At 33.4% G+C, this 21,218-nt stretch overlaps 3 protein-coding genes across 3 annotated transcripts; all 3 read right to left on the reverse strand.

Annotated features, from left to right (window-relative positions):
• Positions 1–3,585: 3,585 nt before the first annotated feature.
• On the reverse strand, positions 3,586–7,340 carry LOC108855582 (pyruvate kinase 1, cytosolic). Its single transcript, XM_018629435.2, has 15 exons — positions 7,160–7,340; positions 6,875–7,069; positions 6,631–6,786; positions 6,460–6,537; positions 6,212–6,343; positions 6,021–6,101; positions 5,846–5,917; positions 5,649–5,738; positions 5,412–5,556; positions 5,193–5,281; positions 5,012–5,107; positions 4,834–4,901; positions 4,640–4,739; positions 4,217–4,276; positions 3,586–3,961 (listed from the first exon to the last, which is right to left on the reverse strand). The coding sequence occupies exons 1-15, from the start codon at positions 7,226–7,228 to the stop codon at positions 3,809–3,811; spliced, it is 1,584 nt and encodes a 527-aa protein (XP_018484937.1). The 5' UTR covers positions 7,229–7,340; the 3' UTR covers positions 3,586–3,808.
• A 9,342-nt stretch (positions 7,341–16,682) lies between these two features.
• LOC108852820 (probable carbohydrate esterase At4g34215) lies at positions 16,683–18,096 on the reverse strand. The gene is made up of 2 exons (XM_018626301.2): positions 17,389–18,096; positions 16,683–17,052 (listed from the first exon to the last, which is right to left on the reverse strand). The coding sequence occupies exons 1-2, from the start codon at positions 17,980–17,982 to the stop codon at positions 16,801–16,803; spliced, it is 846 nt and encodes a 281-aa protein (XP_018481803.1). The 5' UTR covers positions 17,983–18,096; the 3' UTR covers positions 16,683–16,800.
• Positions 18,097–19,727: 1,631 nt separating this feature from the next.
• On the reverse strand, positions 19,728–21,110 carry LOC108848959 (60S ribosomal protein L24-2). The gene is made up of 5 exons (XM_018622431.2): positions 20,977–21,110; positions 20,584–20,659; positions 20,393–20,494; positions 20,132–20,280; positions 19,728–20,044 (listed from the first exon to the last, which is right to left on the reverse strand). The coding sequence occupies exons 1-5, from the start codon at positions 20,985–20,987 to the stop codon at positions 19,894–19,896; spliced, it is 489 nt and encodes a 162-aa protein (XP_018477933.1). The 5' UTR covers positions 20,988–21,110; the 3' UTR covers positions 19,728–19,893.
• Between the last annotated feature and the right edge of the window lie 108 nt (positions 21,111–21,218).

Consider the following 21,218-nt stretch of genomic DNA (forward strand, 5'->3'; position numbering starts at 1 on the left):
TCATCAGGTTTCTAGCGTGACACTTGGAAGATAATCTGTAATAACGTACACCAGGGAAGGTAATGGATGTAATTAAATTGCGATTAATTAAGTCGTACTCTTCGTTAATTGTTTAATCATTTGCTTTCAGGTTGTTCTATCAAAAGTAGTACGAAACGGTTTGGCTCTGCAGGGACCAGATTTTGTGTCATTTAGAAAATACTATAAAGTTGATAACGTTGATTGATGTTTTGACGAGTCTTGTCGCTATTATGTTAGGAATCTTTATCGAATATAATCGGCTTGAAACCAAAGAAAAAGAAGTACTGTATGTTGTGTTGTGAATTATGATTAACTTGTAGGCCCATTAAAGCACTCGATGATAACAGCAAATTTATGTGGGCCGAGAGTAGAAGGGGCAGACAGAGAGAGATTGTGTTTTCTTCCAATCCAGGTTCAGATTGCTTCCCGAATACTTTTCTACCAAAGCCCGGTGTAACTGTAGCGGTTTGTTGCGCCCAGTCTCAAGCACTTCGTGCTCCCAAATGTAAACTACCGAATGCAACATATGTCAAATAATAAATCAACAATATTTATATTTTATATAATTATAAAGTATTATCATAATATTATAATAAGTATAAAATTTATATAATCATACTATTAAATTTTTAAAATTGGTAGAAAATATTTTTGTTTCAAAGTTTTATAATATAAATTAAAATATAATATGTATAAATTTTATAATTTTTATTATTTCAGTTTAAAATTTATTAAAATATTTTCAATTTTTTTATTTAAAAAAAAATCTTTCTGCAGCCGAAAACACTATCTATAACCAATTTTTAATTTTAAGAGGTTCAGAGTAGTTTGAAGCGTTTTGTAAATTTTTTTTTGATTGATTCAAAACGCCAACAACTGCTACCAATCACAAAAACTACGTTTGCAGATGGTAGTGGAAAAACCAATCGTGTCCTTAAATTAAACATGCGCCAACAATATTTCGTATACAACTCTTTTTAGGTACACTATTATATAATTTGCATTTTATATATTATAAAATAAAAAATAATAAAAAATTGAGAAGCAAATAACTATTAAATATTACATATATAATTAAACTGACACGAACATATAAATTAAAACAGTCACTTTTTATTTATAATTTTTATGATAAATAAACCAAAACAATCATATTTAACTATTTTATATGGGTATAGTTAAATTTAAATGATACTAACATACATATACATTACACTTTTTAATATGGTTATCTATTACATAAAATTTTATATTTATATGATTTTATGATCATTTGTATTTTTTATAACAAATATTTTAACCTGCTAAAAACAAAAATTTCAGTGTGGACTTTTAATTTTTAAAGCATTAAGTTTTCGCCAATTATAAATACTTAACTTCCAGTAATTAAAGTCATATTGTTTGGTTAAACTTTTCAAAACTAAAAATTATATGGTTAAACTATATTTGTTATTTTGTGAAAAAATAAACTATCAGAATCTTGCCGAGTGTGTTGTCAACCTAGGTGTTCCAGACTGTAAATCTTAAAGACAGTTAGTTCGTTGATAAGTCATCATTCTGTTCTCGCTAAGAGTCAGTTAGTTTGCATTAAATTTGAATCATAGTATAATTTAAACATGACATCTTCAGTTATGAATAGTTTAAATCAAGACATGCATCTACTTCTTCATCTCAAAAACAATCAATTCAAGAGAAATTATGTCAAAAAATCATTGCATTTAATCAAGACATATCGCATGATCAACTATCTCACATTAGTCCTGAAAATATATATCAAATACGAAATTTTTATTTTAAAACTGCATATTCTATTAAACAACATGAACAAACTATTATCTTCTATGGCTTTAGAAAAGTAAAGAAGAATTTTTTTTACTATATTCAGTTCGGATTAATACAAATAGGCAAATAGCAATAAAACATTTGTCTAGGACATGGAATGATTCTCCAATACTTATGTTATTAAGAGAATTATGTAAAAAACACAACATTTAATCAAGAAATATCGCATGATCAACTACTTCACATTAGTCCAGAATATATATCAAGTATGAACATTTGATTTTAGAGCTGCATATACTATTAAAGAATATGAACAAACCATATCATTATAATTTGAATTTTAAGAAATCAAATTATTATTTTATATGGCTTTAGAAATATATAGTAGAATTTTTTTAACTGTATTCATTTCGTATTAATACAAAGAGCAATCAAAACTTTGTCTTGGACATGTATTGATTCTCCAATCCCCTTTCTATAATTTGAAGAAATTTTTTATTAATTAACCTTACCCTCATGTGTGATTAACAAGATTGTCATTGCTTATTTGTCATCATGAGGCCCTACTCACACCCTTTGTTAAAAAAATCTCAATTGCCTAGAGAAATTACATGTTATGTCATTGCATATTAGAATTAGATAGTTATTATAGTATATGTATTTCACATTAAATGTTTGAGTGCAAGAGAATAACCAAACTATACCATGGTTTTGTATTCATATACATATATACATATAGAAATTATAACATTTGTTTTAAGATAATGTTATCAAAAGTAATTTTGTCAAAGCCTCGACTTATTTTCATGGTTTCATATGTCATGCCATGTGTTAGACCATGTTGTATATAATATTATATAGTAGATGAAGAAAACAGTTTTGAAAATGCAAGTTAACGTGGATTTAGATTTCTGAGAAAAAATAAGAATACGGATAGTTGAAAATTTAGTTTGCAGAAAAATAGGAGATGAAAAAGAAATTCAGTTTTTTTTTTTAAGTTTCACTTGTCAGGATTTAATTGGACAAACGACTTGCGCTTTAATTTATAGGAGATATGTAGTTTCAGAAGCGCAAAGCTGAAGATCCGTGAATGAAAAGGTAACATAAAATATATCAATAATGGTTTGGTTTATTCAACACAGATGGTGAAACAAACAGCCCTATAATGTAAAATGTCATGGTTTGACAACAAAAGACAACTTAAATTAAATTATTTTTCGATAAGTTAAATTTAATATAGCTTGAATTATTCAATCCACTCCTGCACATAGCACACCTGTAACTGGAAATGGTTAAAAACAAGCGACAAAGTAATAAGGATACACATAATATTATCCAACCTATAAACATGTAACAAAATGAGTATGAAGTGGAAAAAAAAACCTCCGTGATATGCAGAATAATAAATTGAAATTTACTAATCTTTCAAACCATCAATTGTGATATGAAGGGTGAATCAAAACATATTCCGCATTTTGTGTGTGTACAGTGAATCTGTTTCATGGACCATTTGATCTCAGTGCATAGTTGTTCTATTCCAGTCACAACGAATTTCCCCCCACCCAACCCTATGCTCCACCCCCTGACCATCAAAAGTCCAAAGCGAAAACGTTCCCTGTTCCAAGCCCAGTCACGCTCGTCTCCCGTTCTTTTTGTGATTCTCCCTAGAGTAGAAAACTGATGCCAGACAATACGACTATTTGCGTATTGTACAACGATTGGATACGATAATTTCATACAGCTACATAATAAAGATTCTGTTTGTATGTTACATAATCAATATAATGAAAATTTGTAACATCGTATACTTCTTTTTTCTTACCGTAGCATTAATCTGAAACCAACTAAATGTATAGCGAAGAGAAAGAAAGAGAATAGTTAGAGACATCAGATCTCCCAAGTACAAAAACCAAAAGTCCCGAAGATTAGTATATACTTTAACTCCGGCATTGGATCAAAGCAAAAACAAAGTAGGCAGCAGAGTTTGTTTTCTTCCTCCCATTTATTAATCTTCTAGCTCGATGATCTTCACCACAGATGCATCACCAACTTTCTGACACACCACTACTCTGTCATGCGACTTGATCACTCCTGCTTGCTTCCCGTGGTCTAGTGCAACCTTCAGGACTGACTCGTTCGTTGCACTTGTTGATTCCGCCTGCGACAAGGACATTACATTTTTAACAAATGTTGGAATTTGAACCCAAAAAGTTCAAACTAAAACTCTTAAAAGACTTGTTTGAGCCATTTTTTGTTCAACCAATGAATTAACTCTACGATCTATACACAATTCACAGCAACTATCTTGGTCTTAAAGAGTGATATAAGTGTAATACATTTGAGACTGACTGTTTCTCCAATAGGGAAAGAGAGATAATATGCACACAAAAAAAAGACGATAAACAAGACTTACAGGGTGACGAGGGTCAGCAAGCATGGGGAAGAGTCCTCTGACAATAAGTGACTGCCTCGCCTGATAAGAGAGCCACACGAGTTAATAAACTTGAACTATATCACGCGCACTAAATACATGTGACTACAGTATAAAAAGAAACCTCCCTAAGTATTCTGATATTACAAATTAAACAATCACAGTCAACCATTGATTTTTTTTTGAAACACTTTTTTTTTTTTTTTGAAACACAACCAACCATTGATACAACACATTTTTGAGTAGTCGCTTTTCTTGAACCATAGCTAAGATGGATAAACACATTTAAATAAGACAACAGAAGTAAAAGAGCTGTGGATCATGACTCTTTGATAATCAAAAACTTCTTAAAAGAATGACATGGCTGCCGTCTCTAAACTTGAGAGATCAGGAGGGGAAACATACCTCAAATGCTCCACTGAAGCTCCATTTCAGCTGATTTGTCTTAACTCGTGGAATGACAACAGAAATAACCGGCATTGTTGGCCTGTATTTGGCAATTAACCTGCACAGAGAACAAAGGATAGCAATTCATTAGACATGTATGCATAGATCAAAAGAAACGAAAAAACAATTCAAGGCAAAACAAAGCTAAGAACCTTGCTGCTCTTCCAGAAGACGTGAAGCATATAATAACGGATGCCTTAACCTTGATGGCTGCCCGTACCTGAACAAGCGCGTACCAAGCAAAATTATAAATTGTGATGCCAATTTGCATCTTAAAGCCATAAAATCGAATCCTTTATTATGTGTCCGCCACACAGATGACAGACTTACAGCTGAAGAAGCAATGGATTCCAGATGACTCATCGGTTCTCCAACATACTTGACAGTCTTCTTGAAGTACAAATCTTGATTGAAAACCTTCTCTGCCTGTGAATAGTTTAAGATTTGTAAGAGTAAAACGGATGAGGACAACCAACAAAATGACACCAAAGCAATATGTCATAAAGCTTACCTCAGCACAGATCTTTCCGACAATTGATATAGTCTCAACAGGATACAATCCACGAAGAGTCTCAGCACCAAGAAGAATTGCATCACTTCCTGAAGTAAGAATAAATTGGAGTAAGAACCTCCATTATTTCGTAACAGTTACCAAACCAAGCAGATTTTTCTATTGAATGTTAGAAGCATCAAACACCACCAAAAGAAGCACACTTGAAGCTAAACATACCATCTAAAACAGCATTAGCAACATCAGTTGCCTCCGCACGAGTTGGTCGCAAGTTGTCAGTCATACTATCAACAACACGGGTAAGAACGGCTGGCTTTCCAGCCATGTTGCACTTGTAAAGAGCCGCCTTTTGAAACAAAAACACCTGCCACAAGAACCCACCAGGATAAATCATAAAAGAAGAACGTAAAAGTTTGGTTCCCGAAAAAATCAAATTGAATTACCAAATCAATATACCTTCTCTGGGGGTAGATCTATACCCAAATTCCCACGAGAAAGAATAATTCCATCAGCTTCTTGAAGAATCTCGTCAAAGTGGGTTAGTCCCTAAATTCAATACAAATATCAGCAGTTTTCTAATTAACGAAAAAGGAGGAAAAAGTTATAGAGAGAGACGTAGTATAAAGCAAAACAAAAAAATGCATTGCACTTACCTCTACATTCTCAATCTTGGCAAATATTTGGGTTTGAGAGAGGTCACCCAGCTTTTTAAGCATTTCACGGGTCTGTGTTATGAAACAACATTTGGTTATTGTTCAAAGTAAGCTCAGAACTATAATATACACAAAGAAGTACGACACAACAAGAAGTATAGCGCAAGATACAGACCTGGCGAACATCTTCCGCATGTCGACAATAGGACAGTGAGAGAAAATCAATTTTATTTTGAACTCCCCATGTGCTTATAACCTAGATGACAAACAAATAAAAGCAATCTGGTCAGACACTCGAACTAAAACCCACGAATGTGTGACAAAAAGCAAATCTTTGGATTTGTAGATGAGAAGCAACTCTCTGACCTCCTTATCTTTCTCCGTGAGAGTTGGGAGGTCGATGTGAACTTGAGAGGCGTGCAAAGTGAAGAGAGCACCAGCAAGAGTAGCAGCATTCCTTGAAAGGCAAATGACATCATCTCCTTTGATTTCATCAACCTGCAAATTCGATTGGTAAATTAGTCTTACAACACATAAATTCTAAATGTCTAAAACTTCAACATAGAGAAACCACCAAAGCTCTCATCTTTTTGAGCTTCATAGTTTTTTTTTACCTCTAACCAAACAGAAGTTGTTTCACTACCAGTGAACAGGTACTGCCCAACAAAGATAGTGTCTCCTTTCTTCACCGCCTGAAAACATCAAACAAAAACTCCATCACATATCTACTACACAAGTATTGGTATTGTATAAAGTCATCTCATTTCTATAAATAAAGAACAAACCTTGGCAAGCCCATCGAAGTTAATGGGAAGAACTTCAGAAGAAGCTTCTTGGTCTTGATTCGGAGTCAAAGTAACAAGTCCATCAGCTTTAAGAGTGATAGCTTTCTCAGACTTGTTGATAACTTGAAGCTCAGGTCCCACAGTATCAAGCATAACCTAAATAAAAGACATCTCAATATCAACTCAAAGCATATGCAAAAAAAAAAAAAACATAAAAATCAAATGATTCACTAAAGTAACATACGGCACAAAGCTTCTTGGTGCTCTTGACAGCAATTTTGAGATTATCAAGCGTCTCCTGGTGGTACTCGGCGTCGCCCCAAGAGAAATCGAATCGAGCCACCGACATGCCGGATTTGAGACAGCCGGAGAGAGTCTCGACGGATCGGGATTTGGGACCGAGAGTCCCGACGATCTTAGTCAATGCCGGGAAGAAACTCTGAGTAAATACATTAAACACGGATCAGAGACGCTTTATATCGATGATGACGAAATGAGAGAGAGAGAGAGAGAGAGAGAGAGAGCTTACGGATTTGGAAGGTTCGAGGATTGAAGCCATTCTGATGGGCTCCTCGAGGAGAAGATGGCTGGAATGCATCTTTGTGTGGTGGTGAGAGGAGAGATCTCAGATGTTCGCCGGCTGAAAGTTTGGACGGAGAGGTTTTGGGGATAGTTTTAAGGGATTGAGATTTGACCTAACATCCGTTCACTGATATCAAGTAGAAGAAAAGCAACAAGTCCTCGTTTTTTCTTTTCTGTTTTAGTCCTTATATTCTTAATCTAATTCAAATTATACCCTTTCGTTTTTTGCATCGCAATTGTTAACCCCCATTCTACTTTACGTGGACAACAAGTCGACAACATAATAAGATACAGCTGGCCCAAGGTTTTTTACTTTTAATCAACTAACACCATCCATGGTTTGTAATTTCCAATAATCCAAAACCATCAAACGAATATGCCTTCCATGAGATCGAATAAGATCTAATGTCACAAGCATATCCAGTCTCTAATTTAAAAAGTGGAAATTCCACGAGTTATGTTCAGTCATTTGTGAATCAAGTTAAGTGTTGTCCGTCTCAAATAATATTTGTGAGAGACACTTGTCAGACATGTCCAATCCCATTTTCACATACAAATCTGAACCAAGAATCCAAAAGTTTCACATCTTATAATTACTTTGAAATGAGTATTAAATTTGTATTCATCAAAATAACCGTTTTACTTTGAATGCATCTATAATTAATTTTTTTGAAATATCGGCTATTTCTTAGCTATTCGCCGGGAAAACGGTCATTTCATACTCAATATATCGCGATATGTTCAATTCATACCCGACTTATATAGCCGTGCCAAAATATACCTGAATTTATATGGCTGTGCCAAAACATACCCAACTTATATTTTTTGGCAAAATCATACACCAGTCGCAACATCAGCTGTCATGTCATCTATTTTTGCTTGCATGGATGCAACATTAGCTAATTTTGCTGACAAATATGTCATGTATATAATTTTTTTTTTAAAACTAAATAATTTTGTTATAAAAATAAAATTTTAGAAAATGTAAAATTTTATAATTTTTTTATTTAGTAAAATTAACAAAAAAATAATTAATTATTAAATTTTAATCTTATATAATAGATATATTCGTAAATATTTTGATCCTATCAAAAACCGTCCTTATAAGAGTTATATATGTATTGTAATGATTCAAATCCAATGCTAGTTTGCAGACTTGTTACTCTTTATTAATTATGATTGTGTTAATCTAAATCTTTTAAATGTAAATAACATACCCATGATTAATAAAACGTAACATAATTTATTTTTACGTTTGATAAAGCGTTACATAATTTATTTTTAAGCTTTTTTAATCATGGACATGTTATTTACATTTAAAAAATTAGATTAAATGTAAATAACATACTCATGATTAGCGAAACATGATTCATTTTTACTATTTATTAATCATAGATATATTATTTACATTTAAAAATTTAGATTAACACAACTATGATTAATCAAGAATAACATGTCTGCAACACTTGCATTGGATTTAAATCATTAAAATACATATATAACTCTTATAAAGAAGGTTTTTGATATGATTGAAATCTCTTATATAAGATTAGAATTTAATTAATTAATTATTTTGTTAATTTTACTAAATAATATAAAATAAAAAATTTATATTTTATAAAAACTTATTTTTATAACAAAATTATTTAGTTTTTTTAAATTATATACATGGTATATTTGTCAGCAAAATTAGCTGACGTTGCATCCACGCGAGCAAAAATAGATGACATGACAACTGATGCGGCGACTGGTGTATGATTTTGCCAAAAAAAATATAAGTTGAATATGTTTTGGCACATCCATATAAGTTCAGGTATGTTTTGGCACGGCCATATAAGTCGGGTATGAATTGAACATATTGCGATATGTTAGGTATGAAATGGTTGTTTTTCCGCTATTCGCCTATTCATGGAAGTACGAGAGAAATTATATTTTGTTCCAAACCACTATCGTAAAATACTTTTTAGTCCATTTCCCTCTCTTTTGAGCTTAGTAAACTGAGCTTTTTTCTGGCACCTTTATGATGATAATTCATTATGGCTAGCAGAGGTATTGGATGTTCCCTATGTCTTCGTTTGTTCCGTTATCTCTCTCTTTTTTTTTTGTTCAAACCATACATTTCATTCTTTAAACAGAAACTAATACATCAATCTCAGAGTCATTGTTTGAGTTCGAAAACAGAGTGGACTTAGCCAATCTGTCTGCTGCTTCATTACAAACTCGAGAGACAAAAACAAAAGAGATAGAGTTGAAGGAGTGACTCAACACGCTTATGTCATGGAGTATCCTTCGGAGAGCAATCACGGATTTGTTTCTTATAATTAAATCAATAAGACCTTTAGAATCTGATATACAGATCACGTCTTTTAAACCTGCAGAAGCCGCCTGCGACAAGCATGCTTTCAACGCTAATGCCTCTACTACAAGAGCTGAAGCTATATAACGCCGGTACTCTATTCCTTGGAAGCGATGTGTGCATTCTTTCGAAGTGCAGATCCAGCCAAGCCCCCCTGCGAGAGAAGAGCCATTCCAAGCAGCTTCGAATAGATCAGATCAGTATTATCTGGTACTTGAGAGAGTACATTCGGAGTGTTCTGAGGTCTGTTGTCTTTCTTTGAAACAGAGGTTTGTTTTCGTGGTGGAAGGGAAGCTTGCCACTCTTTTGCCGCCTTTAAAGCTTTGGTCACCATCACTGTTTCTGAGAAAGACTTGTCCTCAAACCTCTTCTGGTTCATGCTAGTCCATAACACCCAGGGGATCCATGGGTATAGGGGCGTAGCGAGGCCTGATGGCGGTAGGTTAGTCATGCTAGCACACGCCTTTAGTAAGTCCTCCATAGTTGTCGTAGCATCCCGCAACGGGATTTTCACTGCCGGAACAAGGTCCCAGACTTTCTTAGCCACTGGGCATGTAAACATGACATGAAGTATTGACTCATCTTCCCCACAGCTCTTGCAGTGGCCATCGACTTGCATTCCTCTGCGTTGCACGATCTCTCCAACTGTCAGCGCGTTGTTTTTGAGCTTCCAAAGGAAGTGTCTGAGCTTAGGGGAGCATTCCACATTCCAGACATATCGTTTCCAGTTAAACGAAGGTTGGTCTTCTCCTTTGTGGATTTTCGCCAGAGCATAACCTGATTTAGTTGAATAATTACCAGATTTCTCCAATAACCACACCAATTCATCTTCCATTTGGTATGTACTCGGCATAGCTTCAGAATTTGAGACCTGTGATGGGGCAGATATTTCATTATGGCCTCCTCATTCCAGGTTGTCGAGTTCGGTAGCATGAGGTCTTTAACTCTGAGGTCCTGGCTCTGTTCCGTTGGTGGGCCAATGGGAGTCAGTTGTTGCTCTGAGGAGAGCCAGTTATCACTCCATACCTTAATGCTTTCTCCGTTACCAACCCACCAGCTCATACCCTTGCGGAGAACCTCCCGACCTGCTAAAATGCCTCTCCATCCATGTGAGGCGGAGTTTGGTGCTGAGCAGGTTAACACATCAGAGTCCCGGCAGTATTTATTGAGTAGTATCTGGCCTAGCAGAGATGATGGGTTCTTGAGTAGTCTCCATGTGTGCTTCGCCAGAAGAGCATCATTAAAGACTTCAATTTCTTTAAATCCTAACCCTCCAGCACTCTTCGGATACGTCAATCTATCCCAAGAGATCCAACTCATCTTCCGTAGCTCGGGTTTAACGTCCCACCAGAATCTTGTTAGCACGGACTGTATCTGTTTGCACAAAGACACCGGAAGCTTGAAACAAGACATTGCGTAAGTTGGCATTGCAGCTAGGACTGCTTTGAGAAGCACCATCTTTCCTGCACCTGATAAGAATATACTAGTCTAGTTGTGTGCTCTTTGCCTTATCTGATCCACAATAGAGGCAAAAATATCTCTCTTTCTTCGTCCAAAATGCTCTGGAAGTCCTAAGTATTTCCGTTCTCTCTCTCCTAGGTTCGTATTTGTGATAAATATTGATAATCAGTTCTATTGAAGACCCAAAGATGGTGTAAGAGTAGAATTACACACAAACACATTTTATATTTATTCTGTAAATTCCACTCAAATCCAGTAACTGATACATGATGATCAACCTAAGAAATGTTAATATAGCAAGTTGGAATTTGAAGGATCATTGAAGGACACACACAACTATTGGTAGCCTAATTTCTCTTCTTCTTAGACTAAATACAATGGTGGTGTTGAAGCATAAATTCAACAGTTTAATTACTGGGATGTATGTGTTGAAAGAAGAGTTGAATCATATCTAAATTAAACATAGTTGAATATCTTCAACCCATTGAATCCATCGTGAAAGAAGAGAGATAACATAGGTGGCATGTTTCCATTGGAGATAATATTTGAAGTTTGTAGAAGAAAGATATCAAATATGTGCTGGGATTTATTTTCCCCTCCTTATTATTTAATGTCATTTTATTTTATACTAAATTAATTTTTCACATATATATTTTTATAACAAAACTCATCATTTTGAATACTCTATTTATAGAGATTTTTTTCATTTCATTTGGACATAAAAAAGTTTACTATAATTTTTCTATTATACATAACATTTTGTTTGTTTAGTTATTCTTAATTATGATTTTTATTAATATTTTAACCATAAAATATATAGAAGAAAATAGAAAATATAATGATGAAATAAATTGTTGAATACTATTAAATAAACCATTGTAGAGTGTGAAAATATAATGGGTGTTGATTTATTAGGTGGAAGATAGAAGAGATGATATGGAATAGAAAAAATGTAAAAATTAGGGTGTTGAATTGAATAACCACTGTGGATAGTCTTAGACTACTTACATTGGACATGTTAAACAGCTTAAACCAATGTCGGGTGTTGAATTAAAAAAAATACACATGGAGTAAACATCAGTTGAATAACTTCAACATGATGAATAAAAAACAGATGGGACCCGCACTGCTATATACTCTTTTTTCATTGGTTGTTTATATTTTAGTGTTTTTCTATTTTCACCAAATTCTTAGAATTTAATTATTTTATAAAACAAAACTTTTCAAAAAAAAATAAAAATTATAGCAAAATTCATCATTTCTTATAACCTATCAATAGAGATTAGTTTCATTTTATTTTGATATATATTAAAATTTTCACTTTTTCTTTATGATTTTATTTTTTATTTTTAATCAAGTGTTTTGGTATTTTTAAATTTTGTGTTTTTGTTAAATAGGTATTAATTATAATATTTTAATACCTTAAATAATTATTAGTATGTAGTTACCAAATTATAATTGATATATGTATGAATTAAAAATAATAAAATAGGGTGTTGAATCAAAAATAAGAAAACTATCTTAGAGTACAAAAATTAAATGAGTGTTGAATAATAGGTGGAAAAGAGAGAAAATGATGTGGAGTGTTAGAGCAACATTATCCAAAGAAACCTACATGGTTTCTTTCTTTTTCTTAAAAAAAAATTAAAATTGCACTAATCGCGGGCCGACATGTGTCGTAGGGTCCGCGGAATAGTGACAGAAACATACAGAACCAGTTTCTCTATATGGGCCTTTCTTCCCATTTTCTTCCCCTTTTCTCTGTCTTTCGTGGACCCCGCCCTCCTTGAAACCCCTATCAGAAACTGCAATAAGAGTGCTTGGGTCTGGGGTACCCATTCGGGTACGGATCGGTTTTTCGGGTATCAGATTTTTTGGGTTTGGAAATTAAAACTCATTCGGGTATTATAAAATTTCGGGTCGGGTTCGAGTCGGATCTTTCCGGGTCCGGGTGGGTTCGGTTCTGACATAAAAGAACCTAAAAAACCGAATAACCAATGTATATGAAACATGTTCGGATAAAAGTATCCAAAGTAACCATATTACCCGATTCGGTTCGGGTATTTTGTATCCAAACTATCCAAATATACCAAAAAACAACAAAAAAAATACTCATTAGACTCGGTTTTGTTTAAGTATTTCTATCCAAACTATCATATTTTATCTGAAAATACACAAAAGTATTGAAAATAACTAATATCTTAAATTTATAATTATAATTAAAATTATTATACATATAATTATAAATCATATTTTTAAATACATGTCTACATTTCGGATATATTTGGATACTCATTCGGTTCTCGGTTCGGATCGGGTTGGATACCGGTTCTACGGATACAACAGTTTAGGACCCAAACGGTTATTTCTGAAGAACCGAACATATCCGATATCCTGATTTTTCGGTTCGATTCCGGTTCGGGTCCTCAAGTCCGGTTTTTGTGCCCAGGCATAAGAGTGCTCTTAAAAAGAGAAAAATAGAGTGTTGAGACTGTAATATCCATTCAAATCAGGGGCGGATCTACAGTACCCGGAATGGGGGCACGTGCCCCCGACTACTTTTAAAATTATTGAGCATCTCCAACCAAGACACCAAATTTGGTGTTGAATTACACCAAATTTGGGGTTTTGGTGTCAAACATTTTTTGTCATCTCCAACCATGACACCAAATATTACACCAAAAGTAATATTATATTATTTAATATTTTCTGTTTTAATAATTTTTTATTTTTAGTATTTGAAATTGATAAATAGTTGTTTTATCACACTTTGATATTATGTTAATTAAATTTACGTAACTATACATTTATAACATTTATTTACATTTATATGTTATGGTTTAATAATATTTTACATGTATTTAATTTACATAAAATACTATATTCAAAGTTACAAAACATTAATGATGAAAAGCACATAACATAACAATATATTTATTTTAATAAATTTTTATTAGTCAGTAATACATGTTTAACTATATTATAAAATAAAAAATATATTTTAAAGTTTGGTGAATTTGATAGTATTAAATATAATTTAAATAAAAATTATAATCAATATTTTAAATAAAATAAATGATAATAACCATTTAGTGATTTCTTATTTAAAATAGAATATAAATTTCTATGATATTTTATTTTTATAACATAAAATTATTATAATAATTTAGTGATTTTAATTGAAATCAAAATAAAAAAAATATTTAATTATGTAAAAGTAATTTAAAAATATAAATAATACTATGTATTTATATTTAGTTAAAAATTTGAAATGATTAATAATAATTTAAACAAATTTAAACTAACTAATAATAATAATTAAACTATATTATAAATGAAAACACAATAAAATATGTATATAAAATATTTGGTGTGATGAATAATGTTACACCAAATTTGGTGTAACACTATTCACTCTATACCAAATTTGGTGGGATAGTATAATTTTTGGTGTTCCATTAGAAATGAAATTACACTAAATTTGGTATTTTGGTGTCCCATTGGAAATGGTCTTAGTTAGCTGGATCACTATTGATTTCTGTTGAATGTGATTGGTAAAGACACTTTCTGTTACGTTGAGTTCCTCCAGGTTGCGAAACCATACGTTGGTCTTTTACCTGCTTTTACTTTTATCTTTTGGTGTGCAATTAATGTCTTCTCTCACACGTCTACTATTACGATATTTTTTCTTCACAACAATTATTTAGTGACATTTTCCTACCTTTTGTTTTATTGTTAATATAATTTTTTTTTGTGTTAGCATATAATTGTCTTTCTTTATATGTGTTTTAATAGTTCTTTCGATTAATATATTTATTCTATTTTTATTTTTCAACTTTTTAACAGATTTTAAATCCATTCTTTTAATAATAGACATTAGCAATTGCTAATAAAAACTAACTAATCCATTCATTTTATTTAATATTTAGAGTTTAGTTGCTTATGATATGATGATTAATTGATTATAAACAAGTTCTGTAAGATATTTATATGCTGTTATATGTGTAAGTTTGAAGACTACTTTTATATATATTCAAATTAACTTTAAGTGTAACAGTATGTTATTGTGATCGGTTACATTTGTAAAATAATTAATAATAATAAAATATATTATGAGTTGAAAAATTAAACTTTATTATTTTCTTACAGTTTTGGTTAATTATTAATGATTAATAGTTTATATAATTTTAAATATAATTTTATTTACTTTATATAAATTAATTTAATAATAATATATGTATTAATTATGTGCCCCCGTCAAATAATTAGTCTGGATCTGCCACTGATTCAAATGATCCATTTGTATGGTCCATTCACATGATTCATTCAGATTTTATGAGATGTTTGTTTGTTCATTCAAATGACTCATCTAGATTAATCATCTAATGGATCTTAGTTTGTCCATCCAAATGATTCATCTAAACAAATTACCAAAATACCCTTGTTTGATTTAACCATTACTTGATATTAGTTTCAACTATAATAACTTTAATTATTTAATCTGATATATTTACAACAGAATTATTTGTAAATTAACATTTTGGTGGGAAATGCGTTTTGGCAGGAAACCGTGTTTCGCGGTTTTGCGATTTGGCGGAAAACGCGTTTTTGGAGTTTTGACGGGAAAACGCATTTTGCGATTTTGGCGGAAAACCACGTTTTGCGGTTTTTACGGGAAATGCATTTTTGGAATTTTCGCGGGAAATCGCGTTTTGGCGGAAAAAAATGTTTTGAGGTTTTGCAGTTTTGGCGTGAAATCGCGTTTTTACGGTTTTGACGGGAAACCATGTTATGCGGTTTTGGCGGAAAATCACATTTTTACTGTTTTGGCGGGAAACCGTGTTTTTGCGGATTTTTGGTTTTGGCGGGAAACCACATTTTTGCGGTTTTGGCGGGAAACCGCGTTTTGGGGTTTTGGCAGGAATCCATATTTTTGCATTCTTTGCGGGAAACCGCGGTTTTGTGGTTTTGACGGAAACCTGTGTTTTGTGGTTTTGGCGGGAAAACCGTGTTTTGCCGTTTTGGCGGGAAAACCGCGTTTTTGCGGTTTTGGCGGGAAACCGCGTTTTTGCGGTTTTGACGGGAAAACTGTGTTTTGCGTTTTTAGCAGGAAACTGCGTTTTTGCGGTTTTAGCGAGAAACCATGTTTTTGTGATTTTGACGGAAAACGCGTTTTTGTTTTTGGTGGGAAAACATGTTTTGCGGTTTTGGCAAAAAAACACGTTTTGGTGAAAAAAACATTTTGCGATTTTGGTGAGAAAATGCATTTTTGGGGGGTTTTGGCGGGAAAATTTTGTTCGTAGTTTTGGTGAGAAAATGCGTTTTATGGTTTTGTCATTTTTCTTGAGTGACAAAATAATATTAGGTTAAGTTTGTAATTTTGTAAACTATATAAGGGATATAATAGACATTATGCTATTTTGAATGTACCATCTCCGTTCAAATGGTCCAACTTGGTTCAGCCAAATGGACTCTATGATTAAACCTAAAATTTTAAAAATCATTCAAATGGACCATCTGAATGAGATGTACTTTTAGTGCTTAAACAAACAACAATCTCATTTTCATTCAAATGGATCATTCAAACGGAGAAACGAACATGCCCTTTAATGTCATGATGGATCTAGATCAATAGGGTTGTAATCATATGATAGATTGAACACTTGCCCATCTTTATTCAAGTTTAGTAAAACTCCAAGAATCCCTCCCTCTACAATAATTGGAACAGAATCATGAAGTATCCAAAATTGTTAAGGTTGGTCCAAAATATACTATAAAATGAATAGAGGAAACAGAACAAGGACAGACAAGCCAGAGAATAATTCTGCTGAACTAGAAATGGCCAAGAAAGCATCAGCCATCATGTGACCAAGCCGGACCTGAGAAGATGTGGTCAGGTGCAAACCGTCCGGTTCAAGAGGTAAGCCCATTGCATCAACACAATGTACGTTCTCAAGATCCGTCTCAAGTTGTGCTTTCCTTACCGCCCCAAGATATGGTCCTGTGCCTGTAGCAAGAGCCACCTGTATTTTTCCAAACCAACATAGAAATATAAGAAGAATGTATTAGTATTAATCAAATCATGTCTACTCTATAGTTTTTGCTAATGATCAAGAAATCGTTAAAACAATTCTTTTGGCAATTTATAGGAGATTGATTATGCTTAGACAGGCATCTAAAATAATTTTTTGAAAAATCGTTTAAAAAAAAATTGTTTTGCTTATGACCAGTTTACCGAGGCGCCCGAGGCGCCGTGCCGTCGCCCTCTATAGTACACTCGTTATTATAAGAATATACCAAAAAGTCAAACTAAAAATTCTAGCTGGATTGGTACAATGAAGAATCACTAAATAACATACCTGAATAATAGGAAGATTTGGATGTTGTAAATCACTTCGAAGATCATTGAAAAACTTGACTAGTCTCTTTTTATAATCCGAAGCATCCACCATATCGTCCGTATCCGACTCGCCTTGATACCACAAAACCGCTTGGTACGAGCCACCTCCACTAGCCACAGCTGCTTTGGCCCTTTTCACTGTCTCCTCGTAAAGAAACTCACCCTTTTGCCATTGGCTTAGTTTAGTCCCACCTATAGAGCAAGGAACCAAACCTACCTTACCAAACCGGTTAACCACCCGGTTTGCAAATGACATCCCCGGTCCAACACCATTAGTCTTGTTAACGTCAATATCAGCATGGAGTGGCTCTTTAGCTTTTTCCCACTCGAGATTAGCCGTGAGGCGGAGGATGGAAGGGTTTGATCGAGATTCTGGCGGTATTACGCTGTCCCACACGATTATGTTTTTGGATGTGTCGTTATAAACGCCGCCCCGACCTGCCATGTTGCTTTGACCGGCCAATATGAAAATGCTGATGTTTTGTGGAAGGATTTGGGAATGGATTTGTGGTGGAGATAGAAGAAAAACTATGTAGAGAAAGATCTTGTTCATTGTTTTCGAAATGAGGAGACAAAGATCGAGAAATCCCGATTAAAGACAAAGTTGAAGTAAGATGCACGAGAGAATAATGTTTACTTCCTTAGTCTTCTTGTTTTGTCTCTTTCTTAGTACTATTTAGTTGAAAATTCTTGTTTTTCTTTTCAGATTAAGAAGACTAATTAGCCTGGCCGACTTTATATCTTTTCATGCACAATTTGATCTTATATATCTAGACTCCTACACATGTATATGATTTTAAACACTGATTAGTTTTAAACATTGATTAGTTTTTTTGGCTAAAATTTGGCATTGATTAGTTAGTAATAATTGCATAAGCGGCTCTCAAAACAACCGGTTGTTATTATACATACATCGTATAATTATTGTCAAAATATTTTGTATTAATATTAACCTAAAAATATTTATGTTTCAACAGGGGCAGATGGACATTGTGCGGTATGGAGTCATGTGTCCCCTACTGTTTTGAAAATTTTCTCAAGTACTTTAAATTAATTTGGTTAAATTCTTCGTAGTTTAGTGAAGAAATAGGTAAAATGCCTCCGGTTCAAAATTTATTTGTCCTCAATTAAAAATGTTTCTAGATCTGTCTAGTTTCAAATCCGACGCTGAGTATAACAGTAAACTGTGACATAAAATAAAAATTCATAACATAATGACTTAATCTCACTTAAACGAAGAGGAATCTTTCCAGTGTCAGCAAAGCTTAAACCAATTTTCCATTCAAAAATGAAAATATAGTATATTGGAAGTTTATTAGGATTTTTCCGTCGTTCATAATTTTCTGAAAACCCAACTATGTGAAAATCAAACCCAAAACTAATAAATATAAAAAAAAAAAAACTGATTTAATAGGTTTGAAAAATATTAGTCCATACATTATAGACTCAGTACTCTGCGACTTACTTGACGTTACTCTCTTCTGATCGCCACATACTTGATCAAAAAATTGTAGGTGTTTAAATGAGAAAATTAATTCGAAGGAGAAAAAGATGATGATCATATATGCCAACGATGAAGAATTTACAAATCCATGAACAATGGAGAAAGTTTAGTTGGGGATGTTAATGTATAAAATTAGATATTTTCTAAATTTGCGTCCGTAAATCTAAAACGAAAACTAAAGTGAAATGGAAGGAGTAATAAACTAAATCAACTAGTTTTTTTGGCAAATTTCGAAAACAGTATTTTTAAATATTTGTTCCAAAAATAGCAATCAATGATAACTTAACAAGTGTTATTTAGGAAAACTTTCCCATTATATAAAGTTTGAGATTAAATGTTGTTTATTGCTATTTGATAGTATTTCTCATTTTTTAGTTTATATTATTTTGATTAAATTCAAACAAATTGTTATGGTCAACTGGCCACTATCCATCTTGGTACAGAAGGATGAACTTGAGGTATGGATGAACTTGAGGTATGGAGGATCTTGTCCTCACTGAAACTATGATGCATTCCGTAACACTTTAAAGTCCATTCTTGTGGTGATGTTCTCCGGTTTAATGTGAAAACTTGCAATAACCATATCCTCAACAACAAATTCAACAGAAAACAGAGCTACGATTGAGATGAAGAAGTGAGATGTTCTCTTCTTATTCATCCAAGAAGAAAGAGATCGCATATACGGAAACGAAAATGTAGTTCTTATTCAAAATGAGTGCCTATTAAACAGTAGAGAGCACAATGATAAGAGGTTTGAGCAATCATACACTCTCGTCTAGACAGATAGAAGAAACTTTTAGTGAAATGAAGTTGATAAGCACTAAAATTCTCAAGTCTGAGATTACGAGTTGCAAAAGGAAAAAGACAAACGGCAACAACAAAAGGTTTACGTTCGGCAGAATATTCCGAGTTCAACATTTAACTAACAAAAGAGTAAAAGATAAAATGGCTTTGGGCTCTTCAGCGTTTGCCACCACCACCTCCCAACTTAGGACCACCCTTTGCAGCAGCCTTGGGGACCTTAGCCTGAATCTTCTGTTGCTTAGAGGCAAATTCAGCTTTCTTTGCCTTCTTCTCATCCTTGGTCTTCTTGATTCTCTCCTTGATATCACTGTAGGATCATCACAATTCACTTGAGTCGATTAAAGTTATTTTAATGTGTTCTTATTGAACGAATCGAGAGATAGAAAAAACTGACCGGAGAGCAGCTTCTCTTGCGGCATCACGAACTTCAGGCTTCTCAGCTCTCTTCTTCTGGATCACTTCCAAGGTAGCACCAACAATAGACCTTGAGTAAGGCTTCTTGGTAGCACGTCTCCTCTTCTTGACAGCTTCTTGAGCTGCATCCTATAAAAGATCATAATTTCCAAACAAGACCACTGTCATAATCCAAAAGCAGCAGACAGTAACATGGACTCTTTCAAAAAACTAGAACCAAAATTAATGATTAGTTTGGAACCTTCTTGTGCTGCTTTCTGTACATGGTAGTCCAACAAAGCTTGGAAGGCTTCAGTTTGTTATGAAAGTAATGCTTACACTTTGAGTTGATAAACAAGAACACCTTTATAGAACCATGGAAACGATAAAAAGAAGATTAGAGACTATAACATTAAGATGACCAGTACTCGAGAAAGATTAATAAAAAAATACCTGAGAGTCAGATCGGATGAATCTGATACCCCTTCCTGGGTAAATCTTGTGGCCACTGAAACGACAAAGCTCCGTCCTGCATCACATAGATAGCCAAAAGAATGAGACATAGCTTAGGATTGAAAAATCTATGACTAACATGCTAGAAATGAATCATCCAGTACTATATAGAGACCACTAGTAAATGTTCACGCGATGCAAAATCATTACAAAACATGTAGGAAGATAGATTAAAGGTTAACAACATTGCACACCAGAGAGACAAGGTAACAAAACCAGATCTAGTTACAACGTAACATCATCTAATGAAATCAAGAATCGTTGCAACTAGCAATGTCAATTAGTTGACAAACAAAGGCACAGATCAATAGAGAGGTGGGAGATTTGATTTACTTGAGAACCATGGTGGCGTGTTTCTGCTGCTGCTCCTCTTCTTCCTCCTTTTCTCAAGCTGCTGCCGAAACCCTAGTTCTATGGATTTCTTTATATAAGAGGCTACAACGAGATTGCAGACATTTTCGTGTCTATATAGTTTATTTGTTAGCCCACACTTTAAAACCCATACACTTTTAGTGACAGCAGCTTCTCCTCAATAACCCTAGTTTGTTAGCCCACACTTTATGGCCCATTATACA

This window comes from Raphanus sativus, chromosome 4 (genome assembly GCF_000801105.2).
Source record: "Raphanus sativus cultivar WK10039 chromosome 4, ASM80110v3, whole genome shotgun sequence".
NCBI classification, from domain to species: Eukaryota; Viridiplantae; Streptophyta; class Magnoliopsida; order Brassicales; family Brassicaceae; genus Raphanus; species Raphanus sativus.